The sequence below is a fragment of the Camelus dromedarius genome, chromosome 28, assembly GCF_036321535.1.
Source record: "Camelus dromedarius isolate mCamDro1 chromosome 28, mCamDro1.pat, whole genome shotgun sequence".
Taxonomy (NCBI): domain Eukaryota; kingdom Metazoa; phylum Chordata; class Mammalia; order Artiodactyla; family Camelidae; genus Camelus; species Camelus dromedarius.
The window spans coordinates 11919314-11934138 of NC_087463.1; the positions used below are offsets into that span (position 1 = coordinate 11919314).

The 14825-nt window shown below is 37.5% G+C and overlaps 1 protein-coding gene across 1 annotated transcript in view; it reads right to left on the reverse strand.

Annotated features, from left to right (window-relative positions):
* Positions 1-14825, reverse strand: part of MBD2 (methyl-CpG binding domain protein 2) — a 59106-nt gene that overhangs the window by 29937 nt on the left and 14344 nt on the right. The window contains exon 3 of the mRNA XM_010997217.3: positions 2259-2396. Coding sequence (XP_010995519.3) covers positions 2259-2396 — 138 coding nt within the window. The remainder of the gene's footprint in view (positions 1-2258; positions 2397-14825) is intronic.

Sequence of the window (14825 nt, forward strand, 5' to 3'; positions counted from 1 at the left end):
TGCACAGCCCTATATTTTGAAATCCTATTAGTGAGACAGTAATCAAATATTATTTCGATTCTTATGTTCAAGATAAAGAAGAGGGAGAGACAACTAATGTCTTTTTATAATCAAAAACATCCAGCAAAAACTGTCAGGCAACAAGAGGATAATGTGAAAAACAGTCCAAACATTTGGAGAAGTAATCTCCTAAATAATTTTAACACTCCCTGTCTATGAAAGCTAAAAGATAAAACCCTCAGAAGATCTTGGCTGAAATGACGTAAGTGGATTTTTGGAGGGGCGAGGGCAAAGGGGATGATTTTGCATTTTTGACATATTCTTTTCATTTGAGGACAATCTCAGAAACCTTAATTAAAGAAGGAAAACTTAAAACTAATCAACACACCAAAGAATAAGGAGCGACAAATCTGATTACTTCAGTTTAAAAATCTAGGTTACCAATATCTTTATAGCCAGATAAATGCCCAGTAAATATAATTACTGCAGTTTTCAAAATCTGTGACTGAAGTTAGGTGCAGAAAACAAATTACTGACAAAATGACCATAATTTGCTACTCGGTTGGCCTTTAACCAAAATATTTGTTTACAGACTGTATTGAGAATGATTTGGCAAGGTAATGATGAGGATAAAATCTGCTAAACACTATCTGTTCTCAATAAGACAACTCAGATTTTCAGTCCAGAACTAATATTATTAGTTATTCTACTTTCTTTATCTTTTGGGCTTTTTGAAGCAAACTGTCTTACCCAATTACACACTTCCAATTTTTTCAATTAATAAAAATCTTTACAAGGAAACGATTTTACAATCACCAAAAAGCCAAAGGACAAGATGTGCAAGACTTTAGACAGTATCTGAGAAAGAATACAATCAGGGAATGGCTTTATCAAGGTGGGCAAAGTTCAGAATGGCAGAATTCCTTCCCTGCCGTCATGAATACACTGCAACTACTGCGGTTTGGTGACTGTCGCTGGGTGCAGTAGTAAAACAGAAGGGAAAAGCCTGGTACAGGAAGCTGAATGGCCCAAAGAAAACCTAAGTGGTGACAAGAGCCTAAAGGCACATGCAGGTATGCATCTTTTATATTGGATGTGATACACTTACATGGCCCCTGTTGAATCTCTTGGGGACCAACAGTAAAGCAAGTTTAGAACTTCAAATCTTGAGACATCTATAGCAAGATGCTGATCCAATGTGGCTCCAAATATCTTCTGTTTTCCTGGCTCACCTGAAGAGGAAAAAACACTACAGAGGATGTGGGAACTGAATTTCTTTATGTAGTTTCTTTTAGAGCAACTGTCTGAAAGTTTTGGCCCAATCCTTTATGAAGTCTGGAGATGAGACACTTGAGGGACTAGTGAAAAACAAAATTCAAATGAAAAGGTGGAGTGAGCCATCTAAAAGGGGAATACGAGAGCAAAAGGTAATTGTCGTAGGTAAATCAGCGTTTCTGACCCTTATGTGGGAGGAGGCAGAGAAAGGAGAGAAAAAAATGCACAGATGTTTCTCCCTCCACTCCCTCACCCCAATTGCTACTAAAATTTCATGACGTACCTAATCTTTTGACCACAATTAGGGAGTGAATAAGCAAGGTTACTTGGAAAGTTTAAGCATTTTGTCAAGTCTCCCTCTCCTGGCTCTGAGGCATTATTAAGCAGCAGGGAGGCCTTTCAGATAAAACTTTTTTTCTAAGAAAAGATTCTGGTGGAATACAGCTTGAAGCAATAAAGAAAGAGAAAAATAAATGCAATTTATACAAAAATGGAAGTCACAGGACAATATACCATATTAACCAAAGTTTATTTAATTCTGTTTTTCAAAAGGGGAGGGACCGCTTTCATGTAATAAGAAATCAGGACAAAAAGTAGTTTCCAAATAATAGAATATATTTTTAAACTAAGCAACACAAACTGCATGCTTCATCCCCTTAGGAAATATTACCCCTGGAAAGATAATCTTTATAAAAGACTAAGATTAGCAGAACCAAGTCTGATGTACATTACCACACAAAAGCATACAAATGTCCTTAATGCTAAATTTAGATTTATTTCTAATTAACTTATTTTTTTTCTTAAAACATTTTACCTAGATGTCATATTAGAGTTATTCTCCAGCATTCGTGTAATAGCCTAGAATATAAAACAATTTTCTTTCCAAATATATTCCATTTTAACCAGAGTATACTTGAACTATGTCTGGTAAAAATACCAGAATCTTCTGAAAAATAAGAATGGAGAACCAATTAGATCCTTACCTGACGTGGCTGTTCATTCATTCGTTGTGGATCTGATTTCACTTTATTATTAGGATGATTTGTGACTTTGGTTACTGGTTGTTTGAAAATTGATGCTGTTTGTCTAATTGGCAATGTTGTATTCAAGTCTGGTTTACCCTGTGGACATAAGTGTTTTAATTAATAAACATTATATATAAATATAATTAAATGAACTATTAATTCTATATCCACTACTTTAAATTAGATTGTCCCAAACTTCTCAATCTCATCATTTTAAAACTGTAAAGTGCATCTTAAGCATGTTATTATGTAAGACTTACGTGAAGTTTTCTCATAAAAAGCTTTTTGTATACTTTTAAATGTAAGAAAATTCTCTATATAAAATTCATAATTAATTTGATTAGCAAGATACTAGGGACTTATAAATGAACAAATATGTTTAAGGTTGGGTTATACAAAAGAGATGGGGGGCTTGCAGGACAACAATCATTTCTACACTCTGAGAATGTAGGAAAATAATGGTACACGTGGTCATTAAAATATAAACAGCTGTCAGGGGGTCAGGCTTACATAAAACCACATAAGTTAATCTTCTCCTGTGTAAAAAAAGATAATTAGAAATGGTTCTTCTAATTCTCGCAAGCAGAACTCAATTTAGAACAATATAAGGAGGAAGATTCATTTTTTATATCCTATCGCACAGTTAAAACTTTTCAAATAGAAACTTAACATGGAAGTTTCAGAAAGTCAAACAACAGACTTATCCTCTTTTAATTGGCTAGTAAAAAAATGTTAAGATGTGTTCCAGTGAAAACAAACGGTGGCACAGAATTGCTAAGTTCATTTAAAATACTCCAACAGTGGGGCAGGGTGCTGGAGAAAGAAAAAGGACAAAATGTGATTTAATCATTGTGTATTCTGATTTTGGCAAAAAATATTAAAGATCATGTATACCTGAGAGATATATCTATCATAGTTTTAGTATAGAAATATACTTGCTAAATCTACAGGATATTCAATGAGCTTTATCTTTACATCTCCAGACAAAAATTATATCAACTTCCAGACTCCAAAACGGTGGTTCTCCAACTTCACTATGCACCAGCGTCACCCAGAGGGCTTATTAACACAGACTGCTGGGCCGCACGCCCAGAAGTCCCGACTCAGGAGGTCTGAGGTGGGGCCTGGGAATGTGCATTTCCCTTACGGCCCAGGTGCTGCTGCAGGTCCAGGGACCACACCTGGACCGCCACTGCCCTCAGACAAAGATTGCACACTGGTGGCAGGGAAACCAGGCCTAACCTATAGATGCCTTTTGTTTCGTTTTGTAGTGTCTTTAATAAATTAAGCCAACATCTACAAATAAAATTCACGTAAAATCCAGAATTCTAGCTTCACTTAAAAACCCAAAGATCTAGAAATACTGGCCTGACTCAGCCCACACAGGCCATGATTGACAAGTGGTGGCTGCCCACTAGAGGTGGTAAGGGTTCTCCTTTTGCAAAAGTCCACAACTCACATTTGTGGTACCTGTCTGAGCCCTTTGGGTATCAAGATTGTGAAATGTGCTTAAAGAATAGTAGGATGACTAGAAAGGTAAGGACCACAATAAATTAATCCGACCCTTATTAGAATTACAGTATTATTTGGACTCACTGGTAAATGTGCCTCCACCCCACCCCCAACCCACCCCCACACACTCCTCCTCGCTGTGCGTACTGGTCATGCTTCTCATTCTTTTCTCTCACTCAGTTTTCTCACAATGTACGTGCTTACCTTTAAGAGATGTATTCATCATAAATAAATAATGCTATTTCAGGCATTTCACTTTCTTATCTTTATGGTTTTCCCAAATAAATTTGATTTAGAGGTAGGCACACTTGGCCGACAGGCTGCTGAGTAACCACTTAGGATGCCATCTCTAAAAAGTGTGGGACCCAAGAATTTTTTTTTTAAAGCTCTCCTGGTAGTTCTGTGATGTGCAGAGGGTTTGGACCACCCTGATTTATAACATCTAGATTATCCTGAGGCCCTAAGGGAAGCCACTCAACCTATAAAATAGTCAATATTCAATCCTAAAGAAGCTTGATATATAAATGCTTACGAAGAACTTCTGTCATAATTAGTTATAATTAGTACCTATCACTAACAATACCTTATTTAGTTTTTAGTGTTTTTGGTCTTTAATAAAGAGCAATGTACTGTGCTGGTATTAGAACAAAGATGGTACCAGTAGACAAAGAAGTATATAGTGACTGTTTGTCTGAGCACACACAGTCGAGCCTGTTAAGATTCTCACTGTTACTGAGGATGACTGGCAGCAGCAAAGACTAGTCTAAACGATTCTAAACTATAAAATCCTGAATCCACGCAGACTAGGAACAAGCATGGAACATGTAAAACTACTGGTGCCACAATGGTAAGATTGGTCTTTTTTTTCCCATTAACTTATGTTTGCGCTGCAATAAATTAAAAGTTTGAAGAAAAAGCTGGCTAAAACTATTTAAAATATACCATTCGCTTCCACTGTCTGACGATGAAACAGTTCATTTCCCAGTGTCATGGAATGAGATTACTCAAGAGTGTGCTGCATGGCTCTTCTCTTGATCTTATTTTGGTATTTATTATTTTTTTCTCCTTTTAACTGACTGAAAGCTCTGAACACAGACAGAATTTTTGTACTAATTAACTTTGTGTTCTACAACAGTGTCACGTAATCTGAAAAGCTGGACTAACTGGTTTTCCCAGAAACTGTTAGAAAAACAGTAAATTTTATTACTGCTCTTCCTTGAACACTGTCAGAGTCCTTCATGCCCCGTTGCTGTCTGAGTTTTTCTAAATAACCACCCATCTGCCATAAACTTAGGAGTTATAAAGCAAACACTTTATGGGACAAGATTAAAGCTATTCAGATACCTGAAATCTTCCCTTTAATATTAAAAAAAAAAGTGAAACAGAAGTTCCTTATAAAATTAAACTGACAAACACACACATTCTAATATTAGAACTAAAATTTTCCAAACTTTGATGAATCTCAGTATACAGGCTGTTCAAATCAAAGTTTAATGTATTTTATAATAATGTGTATATTAAGCAGGAAGTATTCAAGTAACTCAAATAATTTTTGAGGGTTTATTCTATTCCCCTGGGATGAACAAAAATAAATCTTTTTTTATTTTGTAAGTTTTTACTTCATCTCTTTCCAATTAATATCTGAGAAGATGCTTTGAAACTCACAAAGGCCAAATATGCAATAAAAATTAATTTAAAAATTGTTAAAAATCAAGGACGAGGAGAAAACAAATTTCCTTGCCAAAGGTTAATAGTGACGGATACTAGAGCTGAGCATCAAATGTAGATGTGAACTTTCTAGGGGTGTGGGTGAAAAGAGAAACATTAAATTATACAGATACCACAGTCAGAAAGGAGGAAGCATACCAGTTAATGAGAAAAACAAAAACAGTTCTGGTATTAAATCTAGGGAAAAAAAGTTAAAGACACTTAACATCACAACAAATATTAAGCAGACTTCCAAGTGCTGTTTCTTCTTCCAGTGACCTTCCATAAAAGCTGAGAACATATTTAAAGGACAACTCAGTGAAGATGAAAATGACTGAACCAGTGTGGTCTGATGATCGTGCAGACTTTCAGTGACCCAACCTGAGTAAGGCTAGCAAAGAGGGTGACTAAAGAGGTGGGTGAAGAGCATGTGTCATCAACCAGTAGTTTTCAAATATTGTTTCATTCCTACCCACTAAAATCAAAAAACATATATATTCATATATCCGCCCTACATTGTAAACTTGCCATCAAGAATATTCCATATTTTAAAGAGTTGCAAAGGATGCATTTACCAGATATTTTAAATACTGACACTTCAATAATAAATTATTATATCATGTTACAGTGTGTCTAACAGAATCTAAATATACCCACCATCAACCATGTATAAAGGAACAAACTCTTCAACAATAATTCATTTTATTTCACTCCTTTTTCTCTTTGGACTAATATTCCATTTCCAGAATTATTTCCTATTTTATACTTGAAAATGTTTAATTAATCATTTATTATCGTAGTTATTTAACTTTCTGTGACCATAAAGCTTAGTGATTAAAAAATAAATAAGTGACTTCTGGTTTATTACAATTAATAGTATATAATTGACAAAAAATGGTAAATTACACATTTTAATAAATAATTATTGAACACAGTCTATAAAAATTATATATATACATACATATAAAATAATTGTTTATTTAAAAAATGAACTCCATGGCCTTGGATGAGTATTACTATCTGCTAGAATGGGACAAGATTTAATATCAATTCTGTTCCTATTCTTCATTTTTTTTATGTTAACACCGAGAAACCTTGTTCACATAAATGAGAAAATGAATGAATTTTAGTCTGTCACTTAATTCTTTGGCCTTCTTTTGAGTACTATGTTAAAATATCACATAGTGAACCATCAAAAAATTTTAATAATCAACATCTACATTAACGCTTAATAAATTTTACTGCAGGCGAAGAACTGTATTAGCAGAAAGACTTGACTGTTACCAAGTCATCCATTTTGTCAGTGTCATCATCAACATTTCAAACTGTTCCTTTATTGGAGATCAAACATTCCACACCACAGTAAAACCACGAACAAGCGAGAGGTGTGCTATTCTTCTGTAAAATGGGAGAAAGCTGACTATGAAAGGGGAGCTGATGGGGGGAAGAACCTGTACCTCTGTCTCAGATACATTCTCAGAAGGAAGGACATAGAAACAACCCCTTTAAAACTACCCATGCTGTGATACCATGTAAAGCCTTTCACATGGCAAAGTTTGAACAGCAGGAACTTAAACTATATATTCTAAATACCACTTTTCTTAGCCTGGCGTTAAAATACAGTATATTCAGTAAATAGCTCACAATTGTACATATACTATGACAAGAGTCTTGAGGATTCATTTTACCCTTAAAATTCATGCAAATTCTGCATTTAATTTTTAAAATTAGTCCTGTTTGTTGTCATGTAAAAATGCTGCTCTTCCTACCCAAAAATGTTCAAATAAAACTGACACTTCCAAGTATCATTCAAGTACCATTTTAATTCTGTGGCTTTGCATACCCCCAAGAGATATTCATGCCCCGATTTGAGAAGTCTTTATTTTTCTAAGGCCACTTTCCTCATCCATAAATGAAGATAATAACAGTAACTGTTTACAAGACTCTTACAAAGATCAAACGAGATCATGCATGTAAGATGCTACCGCTGGTGCAGCTTCCATTCAGTCTTGAACAAATATTGAGAGCTTACCATCTGTGAGTGCATGCTGGGAACAGAGTCATTTACAAAACACCAAAGCCCCCACCTTGGAGCTTACATTGTCAGGGTCAGGGGAAGACAACAATTAACAAAATAGGGTTATAGCTTACAGTTATGTTGACACACAAATTCTGAATAAACAGCAGCTGTTTCTATTAAGTTCAGCATTAACCTGTTATTCAAGATGCTATTAACACTTACAAATGTAACTTACTAAGCTTTCTCGGAAGGAAAGCCATCCCGTTTCACAAAAAGGGGAGCCTAAGTGGTATCTTTAGGTTGAACCAAGATTATCTTCAAAAAAGTAATTTCAGATTTGCTCCAGGATACACAGTAGCTGACAGCTAATGCCTTTCCATAAAAATCAAAAGCCAACAATGCAAAATGCTTTATAGTCCTTCAGTTTTTGAGATATAATTCACACACCGTACAATTCACCACTTTAAACTACACAGTTCAGCGGATTTTAGTATATTCACAAGGTGGTGCAACCTTCATAGGTTTCTGCAAAAAGTAAAGAAAAATACATCTGGGATCTATGATTTTATACTGAAAATCCACTTCATATAGTATCCTAAGTGAGGAACAAGTTCTTTTTTTTTTTTAAGGAGATCAATGGGATCATATTTTAAAAAGTAATAAAATGGGTGGACTACACTTTGAACTCATTAAAAAAGGATATATACTTGCAATTAATTGAAGAGGTATAGGACTGAAATTCATCATTGAAAGTAAGTTTTGAAGAGTTTTGTTTAAAAAAATTACTTCTGAGAGCTTTAGTTACTATAAGGTCATAAAAGGACTGATGGGAAAAGATACTAAGGAGTTTCAAACAGATGGCTAGAGCAGCTCTACTCAAACTAAGGCACCTGTGTCTGGAATTAATTATCTCCTTTATGTCTGAGTTGGCACTAGCTGAGTACACACCCTTAGAATTGTAGAAAGTCACACAAACTGGTTTCTATAGGGCTTAATTCTCTAGCTGACCTAGAGTCTAGAGTCAAGTAACTCTTCAGGACTTAACAGAACTTGGTGAAACTGACTCAATCGCCAACAGAAACCCAGGCATCCAAAATAAATCCTGCCAAAGCTGTACCGTGGGGAACTACGTCCCCAAATCTACCTTCATTTGTAGCACAAAAGCCAAGCCCAGACCGTCTCAAAAGGTCTATCTATTGCACTTGGATACATCTGAAACACTAACTTACAATGTGCTAAATCTACTCTCATACTGAACAGACTATAAAGTTCTGTTTGCTTTTTGCTTTCTAGCAATTTTATCCAAATCCGTATCTAAATACCTAGCTCAAATTAGCCGAAGAATGAAAGCATTGTTAGGTGATAACAACTTGCTTATTATCTTCATTTATTAGCAGAAGGGAAATAAATGCCCTTTATTTATTTACTAAGGTTATTTCTGCATATGCGAAAATTAGAAGTTCTTCGGACAAGAGAACACTAAATACAGTCGACCCTTGAACAACATGAAGGTTTGGGGCATCGACCCTCCCCACAACTGAAAATCCACACATAACTTATAGTCAGCCCTCTGGATCCATGGTTCTGCATTCACAGATTCAATCAACCCTTGATTGTGTAGCACTGCGATATTTGCTATTGAAAAAATGCACATGTAAGTGGAGGCGTGAGGTTCAAACGTTTTGTTCAAAGGTCACCTATAGTCCTACTGTCTCTTGCTACAGCTTACCCTTTCTTCCTTTATTCATTCATTGAACTTTCACTAACCTCCAGTCACTGTGGCTTGCTTTCTACCTTCATATGTTAAATGCATCCTGCCTCAAAGGATTTTGCACTATTCCCTTTTCCTTCTGGTTTTTGTACAGCTGACTCCTTCTCATTCAGATATGGGCCTAAAAATCACACCCTCAAAGAAAACTTTCCTGAGTACTCAGCCTAAAGCAGCCCCCTAGTCAATCTCAACCATTCTTACTTCATTCACTGTGTACCTTTAATATTTAAATTGTGTATTAGTTTCTCATCCCACTACAATGTAAGTTTACAAACACACAAATTTCCTCTACTGTATTTCCAGAATGTGGAATACTGCCTGAGCACATGGAATATGCTAAAAAAAAATTTCTTTGGAATAAATGCATAAAATGTCTGTTACACGTAAGGCCTTGTGTTACAGTCTTTGAATAGTCTCATTTTCAGCCTTAAACATACACATGCTACATAAGTGGAAAATATTGACTCCATGTAGTCTACAATGTCTATCTCAGAATTATTCAGCATAGTCGTCTGTATCATATACCTCAAGATTACCAATGTAAAATAATCCTCAGACTTGTTCCATTTATGACTATTTAACGTTAAGTTATGCTGATGGGTACATAGCAGCGTCTTCCTCTGAGTCACACGGCCAGCCCTACATAAGCATCCCATGGGAAAATAATCCTCAGTCTACACATGGTGCTCTTGGCAAAGTCGCTGTCAATCATAGTGATGTTATATCATGAAATAATGGGAAATAAAGACTGCAAAGAATTTAGAACTCAGCTGACAGCCAACATGAGATTCAGACATCAAAACAAACTATGTACACTGGCAGGGAACATGCCATGTTGCTGTTAGAGAGCTATGATTCAGGAAAAATATTCTTTGGTTACGGATCTGAAAACTTAAGTCATCTCACTGAAACTTACTTGCCGTAACGACTTTCCATCCATATAGAAAATAACCTAAATTTAGCACAGTGCTTCCAGACCTGAGGAGACTGGTATGGAGATTAAAACCTTGGAACAAAGTGTAAGGTCAAATAATAGGACATCAATGGATAAATTACAGGGATGAGACAGGTGATTGCTTGGTTGAACACAGAAACTTTAACAGGTAAGAATGATATTAACTTGGAGACAAACAGCCAATCAATTTTGGATCCTAAAAACTTCAGTGAGAATTCGGCTTGCTCCAAACAGTAAAACTTTTCCCCCTTAGGGAGGTAAGCAAACGAGTTTAAGGAGCCCACACTCTGCCGAGCAGTCCTGTAACAGATCACTCATGTAAGAGGCTGAGAATCAAGGCAGGAATACAGCCAGTTCTTTCAGAGCTCAGAGTTCCAGACAGGTCCGAGTTGCCTAAGAAAGTTCTAAGTTTGTTTACAATAGTTATCCAGCAGATACACGGACCTCCTTTCTAAAAAGTCAGGACAGTAATATTTCAACTGCTTGTGTACTCTGCTCTAGCAGTTATCAAAATTAATCCATCACACCCCACATCCAATCTTCGTAACAACAGCCAAGTCCCCCAGATCATAAGTCATCACCCAGCACTCATCCCCATAATATTCTGTACAGCTACCTCCTAGTTCAGTGGCTCTCAAACTTTTCCGACTTCAGCCAAGAGAAGAAATATATACTTTACATCATTACTCGGTATACACAAGGGTATACAGTATCACAAAAATCATCTAAAATACTTACCCTTACTAATTGGGATGTGTGCGCTATTTTCTAACCTATTGTATTTCATATCTTAAAAATTCTAGTCTTGAACAATTACACTGATTCAATGATCCGAAGTTTGAAAACCAATCCCCTAATCTTACCCATCCCCAACCCCGTCCTTACACTGCATGCTCTTGAATGACCGGGCAGCAGGCCCTCCTATAACCTCAATATTTTCTCTAAACATTCTCTCCAGTTTCTGGACTTAACTGAAACTTGGCTGCCCCTCAAAGATCCTATCTCCCCTAAAGTTCTCTCAAATAAAGGCTTTTCTTCTTTTTTGGGGGGGGGGGCGGGGACTGTGATCTTTATTTGTGAAGTCAGCTAATTCCAGGTGGTTAATATTAGAATTATATTGCAGTATATGTACACACAAAGGTTGTTTTAGGAATGAAATACAATCAAATATATATGCATTATCTTAATCACTATGCTGTACACCAGACTAACATAACATTGTAAACTGACCATACTTCAATAAAAGATAAATAATTAAAAAATTTTTTTAATTAAAAAAAAACTTCTATCCCAGAGCTCTTCTCACAAATACACTCTCTCTCACTTAAAGCAACCATTTTAAATTCAGATGAACAATAATTCACGGGTCTGCCCTTCCAACCGAAGAGGACATCCCTAGTTTGTCTTCTGCAGACATTTGCTCTAACTTGTTCCCCTTGGGAGCAACGGCACAGAAGCACAAAGACCCTGAGCGGCTCTGAGGGTTTCTTCTTTTTAACTTACCACTACCTAAGGACCAAGAAGTGGTACAGCTTCCCTTCTCTCTCCTCGTTTCTCTCAACGCATTTTCCCATTTTTGCTTCTTCAGAAACATGAGCTCCTCTGAAGCTCACAATCCTCTGACTGTACTCCACCCTTCCTCCCTGCCTTCCCCTTCATTCATGAAAGACTTCAGTTTCTGTTTTGTATCTTCCTCCCCATCTCAGCTCTTGTCCTCATTCTTAGGGGCCTCAATACCCATGTGGATAATTCACCCACATCCTGAGTCTTCTGATCCACTCTTCCACCCAATCTCACCCACCTAAAATAGGCACAGGCTTGTCAACACCAGTAACTGCACCATCTCCAGTATCTCCATCAAGCATCTAACTCTCCAATTGCTACTTCTTATCCTTGCAACTCACTTAGGACTGCATTCTTTGAAGCCATTGGTATCTCCTATCCACTGAATGACCTATTTTCTTACTCTTCCATAACCTCTTTCACATTCCTCCCTACCCAGTAGACTCCATGGTCCCCATCATTGTTAGTACACTGCAGATGTATTATTATTTAAACCTCTGTGGTTTTTTCACTTGTGTTATAGACTCCTTTCTTCTTAACCTTTCCAAAGCCTTTAAGATGGGAGAGTAACCAAATAGGCAGCCCTCTCATCCACCATCTAGTGACTCTCCTCCTTAGCCAAGAAAATTTATTGAAAGAATTGTCCACGCTGACCAATTTCAACTCTCATTCACTTTCAGCCCAATCCAGTCTGGCTTCTCTTCCCAGTGAGACTACTGTTATCAAGGTTATTAATAACCATCATGCTGCCAAACTCAATGGAAATTCCTGTCTTCCTGCATCCACCTTTCAGCAACAATCAAAGTTAACAGACCACGTTCCTTTTTGAAACATTGTCCTCTCCCATGTCTCTACTACCTTACCAGCAATCATGTCACAATCCACTTTGCTGATTCCTTCTACTCTAAGCAAATTCTAATTATTGGATTTTCTCAGAGCTTGGTTCCAGATCTATCAATCATCTCCAGTCCCATTACTTGGAATACTACCTAGGTGCTAATGACTTTCCAGCTCAAACCTCTCCATCAGTATACCAGTTGCACACATGATATCTCCGTTTGGATGTTTGACAAGTATCTCACACTCAAAGCTGAATTTACTGTATTCAAAGCTGAGTTTATTTTATTCACCCATATAAATTCTTCCCCAAGGCAATCTCAGTAAATGGCAATCAAATCTACCTAGTCACTCAGTCTAACTAAAATCTAAGGGCTCACACTTGAGTCTTCTGTGTCATCTTCTACACTCAATTCATTGGTAATTTCTGTCAATTCTATATTCAAATCAGAACTAGGATCTATTCACTTCTATTACCACATATGTATAATTATTAATTACCCACAAGTACGTTTTCTGCTTTATAGAGATATTCAATGTTCATGCTACTCCAAAAGAGAGCTTACTTTAAAAAAAAATGAAAAACTCTATTTTCTGACTACTTAACTAAAATAAAATCAGAGGCACAAATAAGACCACGCCCAGAAAAATTCAGATAGAGTTTCAGAAAACAATGATAAAAAAGACATTTCCAAAATAATGTATGGTATATTAATTTATTCAATAAACATATATAACCACTATAAAGTTCTAGAATGAGGTGAATAATAAACCAAATAAACACGAAGCAAATGTTTATTAAGTACCTACCATGCGCTAGGCTTTGGACTATACATAAAAAAACTAAACAAGACACAGGCCCTGCCCTCGTGGAGCTCACAGTCTAGCTGAAGCAGACAAACAATCACAAATACAACGGCAAAGCACCAGGGAGGCACTGCAGGAAAAGGGACCGGTTCTGCCTGGAGAATGCAGAGCAGGCTTCACAGACATGGAGACAATGGAGCTGGGCCTTGGATGAGTAGCGGTTCACCAGATGGAGGGGAAGGGGGAAGCACATTCCAAGCAGAGGAAACAGCACATGAGCAAGCAGAATCTTGAAAGCACATGCCACGGTGCAGGATGGCGAGCGGTCCAGCGCAGCTAGAGCAGAAAGGTGCATACAAACTAAAGAAACGAGTTAGTTTCAGGTTTTTAGTGAATCATAACTGTCAGGAAGTATATCTTCCTATTACGAGTAGTGCAGCTTAACTATGATTCTGGTAACAATAGGATAGTTTGAAAGCATTCCATTCATTTCATAAATATTTAAGCTCCTTCAAAAGACACCCAGCACTGTTTAGAGCGTTTAAAAGGCAGTTTTAGAAAAATAATCTTAATTTTCCTCTGCACATTTAAGAAGTCGAATAAACCCAGAATAAAGACTTCAAGGTGAAATCACACAGCTTCACCTGTACATACTCAAGTCCCTAACTGTGCTAACTTGAGCACCCAGACTCCTCCCACTGCCTCGTGTCCTTAACAGCTTCGTAGCCATCACCCCAAAGCAACACCACAGATAAGCAATACAGAGGCACCTTCAGCCTTCCCCTCCTGCTCCGCCTCTCCAAACAAGGTACCTGCGATGCTCCTGTGGAAACCATGCCAGGTAACTATACAGTACGTGAGGGAACAGTGCATTCCTACCTCCACACCACTTCCTGGAAACCAAGCTATTGTAAACTAACTGGGAAGCTAGATTCCGAACAAAGAGGGATATGAAGCAGAGACCCCACGTTCTCCAGGAGAAGTAAAAGGGGAGGAGAGCTCGGGTCAGACAGCGCCCTCACCGGTCACGGAGGCGGCCTGGTGCTTAGGAAGCTACATCGGGAAAAGGAAAAGAACCTGCAGGTGATGTCATACAAATCCCTGTTTACTCCTCCCAACACTGCTAGAGGAAAGACTTTATTGTCTTAATTTTACAAATGGGAAATCTGAGGCCATCAGCGGTTGATGAAGTAGCCCATGACCACACGGGCTGCTAAGCGGTGGAGCCAGCACGCAGGCCACGCCCCCGCCCTGCACGCTGCCTCGGGGCTCCGCAGGCGGACGCGAGCTGCCAAGGGGCTCGCACAGTCCCGTCAGTCCAAACTCTGGAAAGAAAAGCCTTTACTTTTCCCT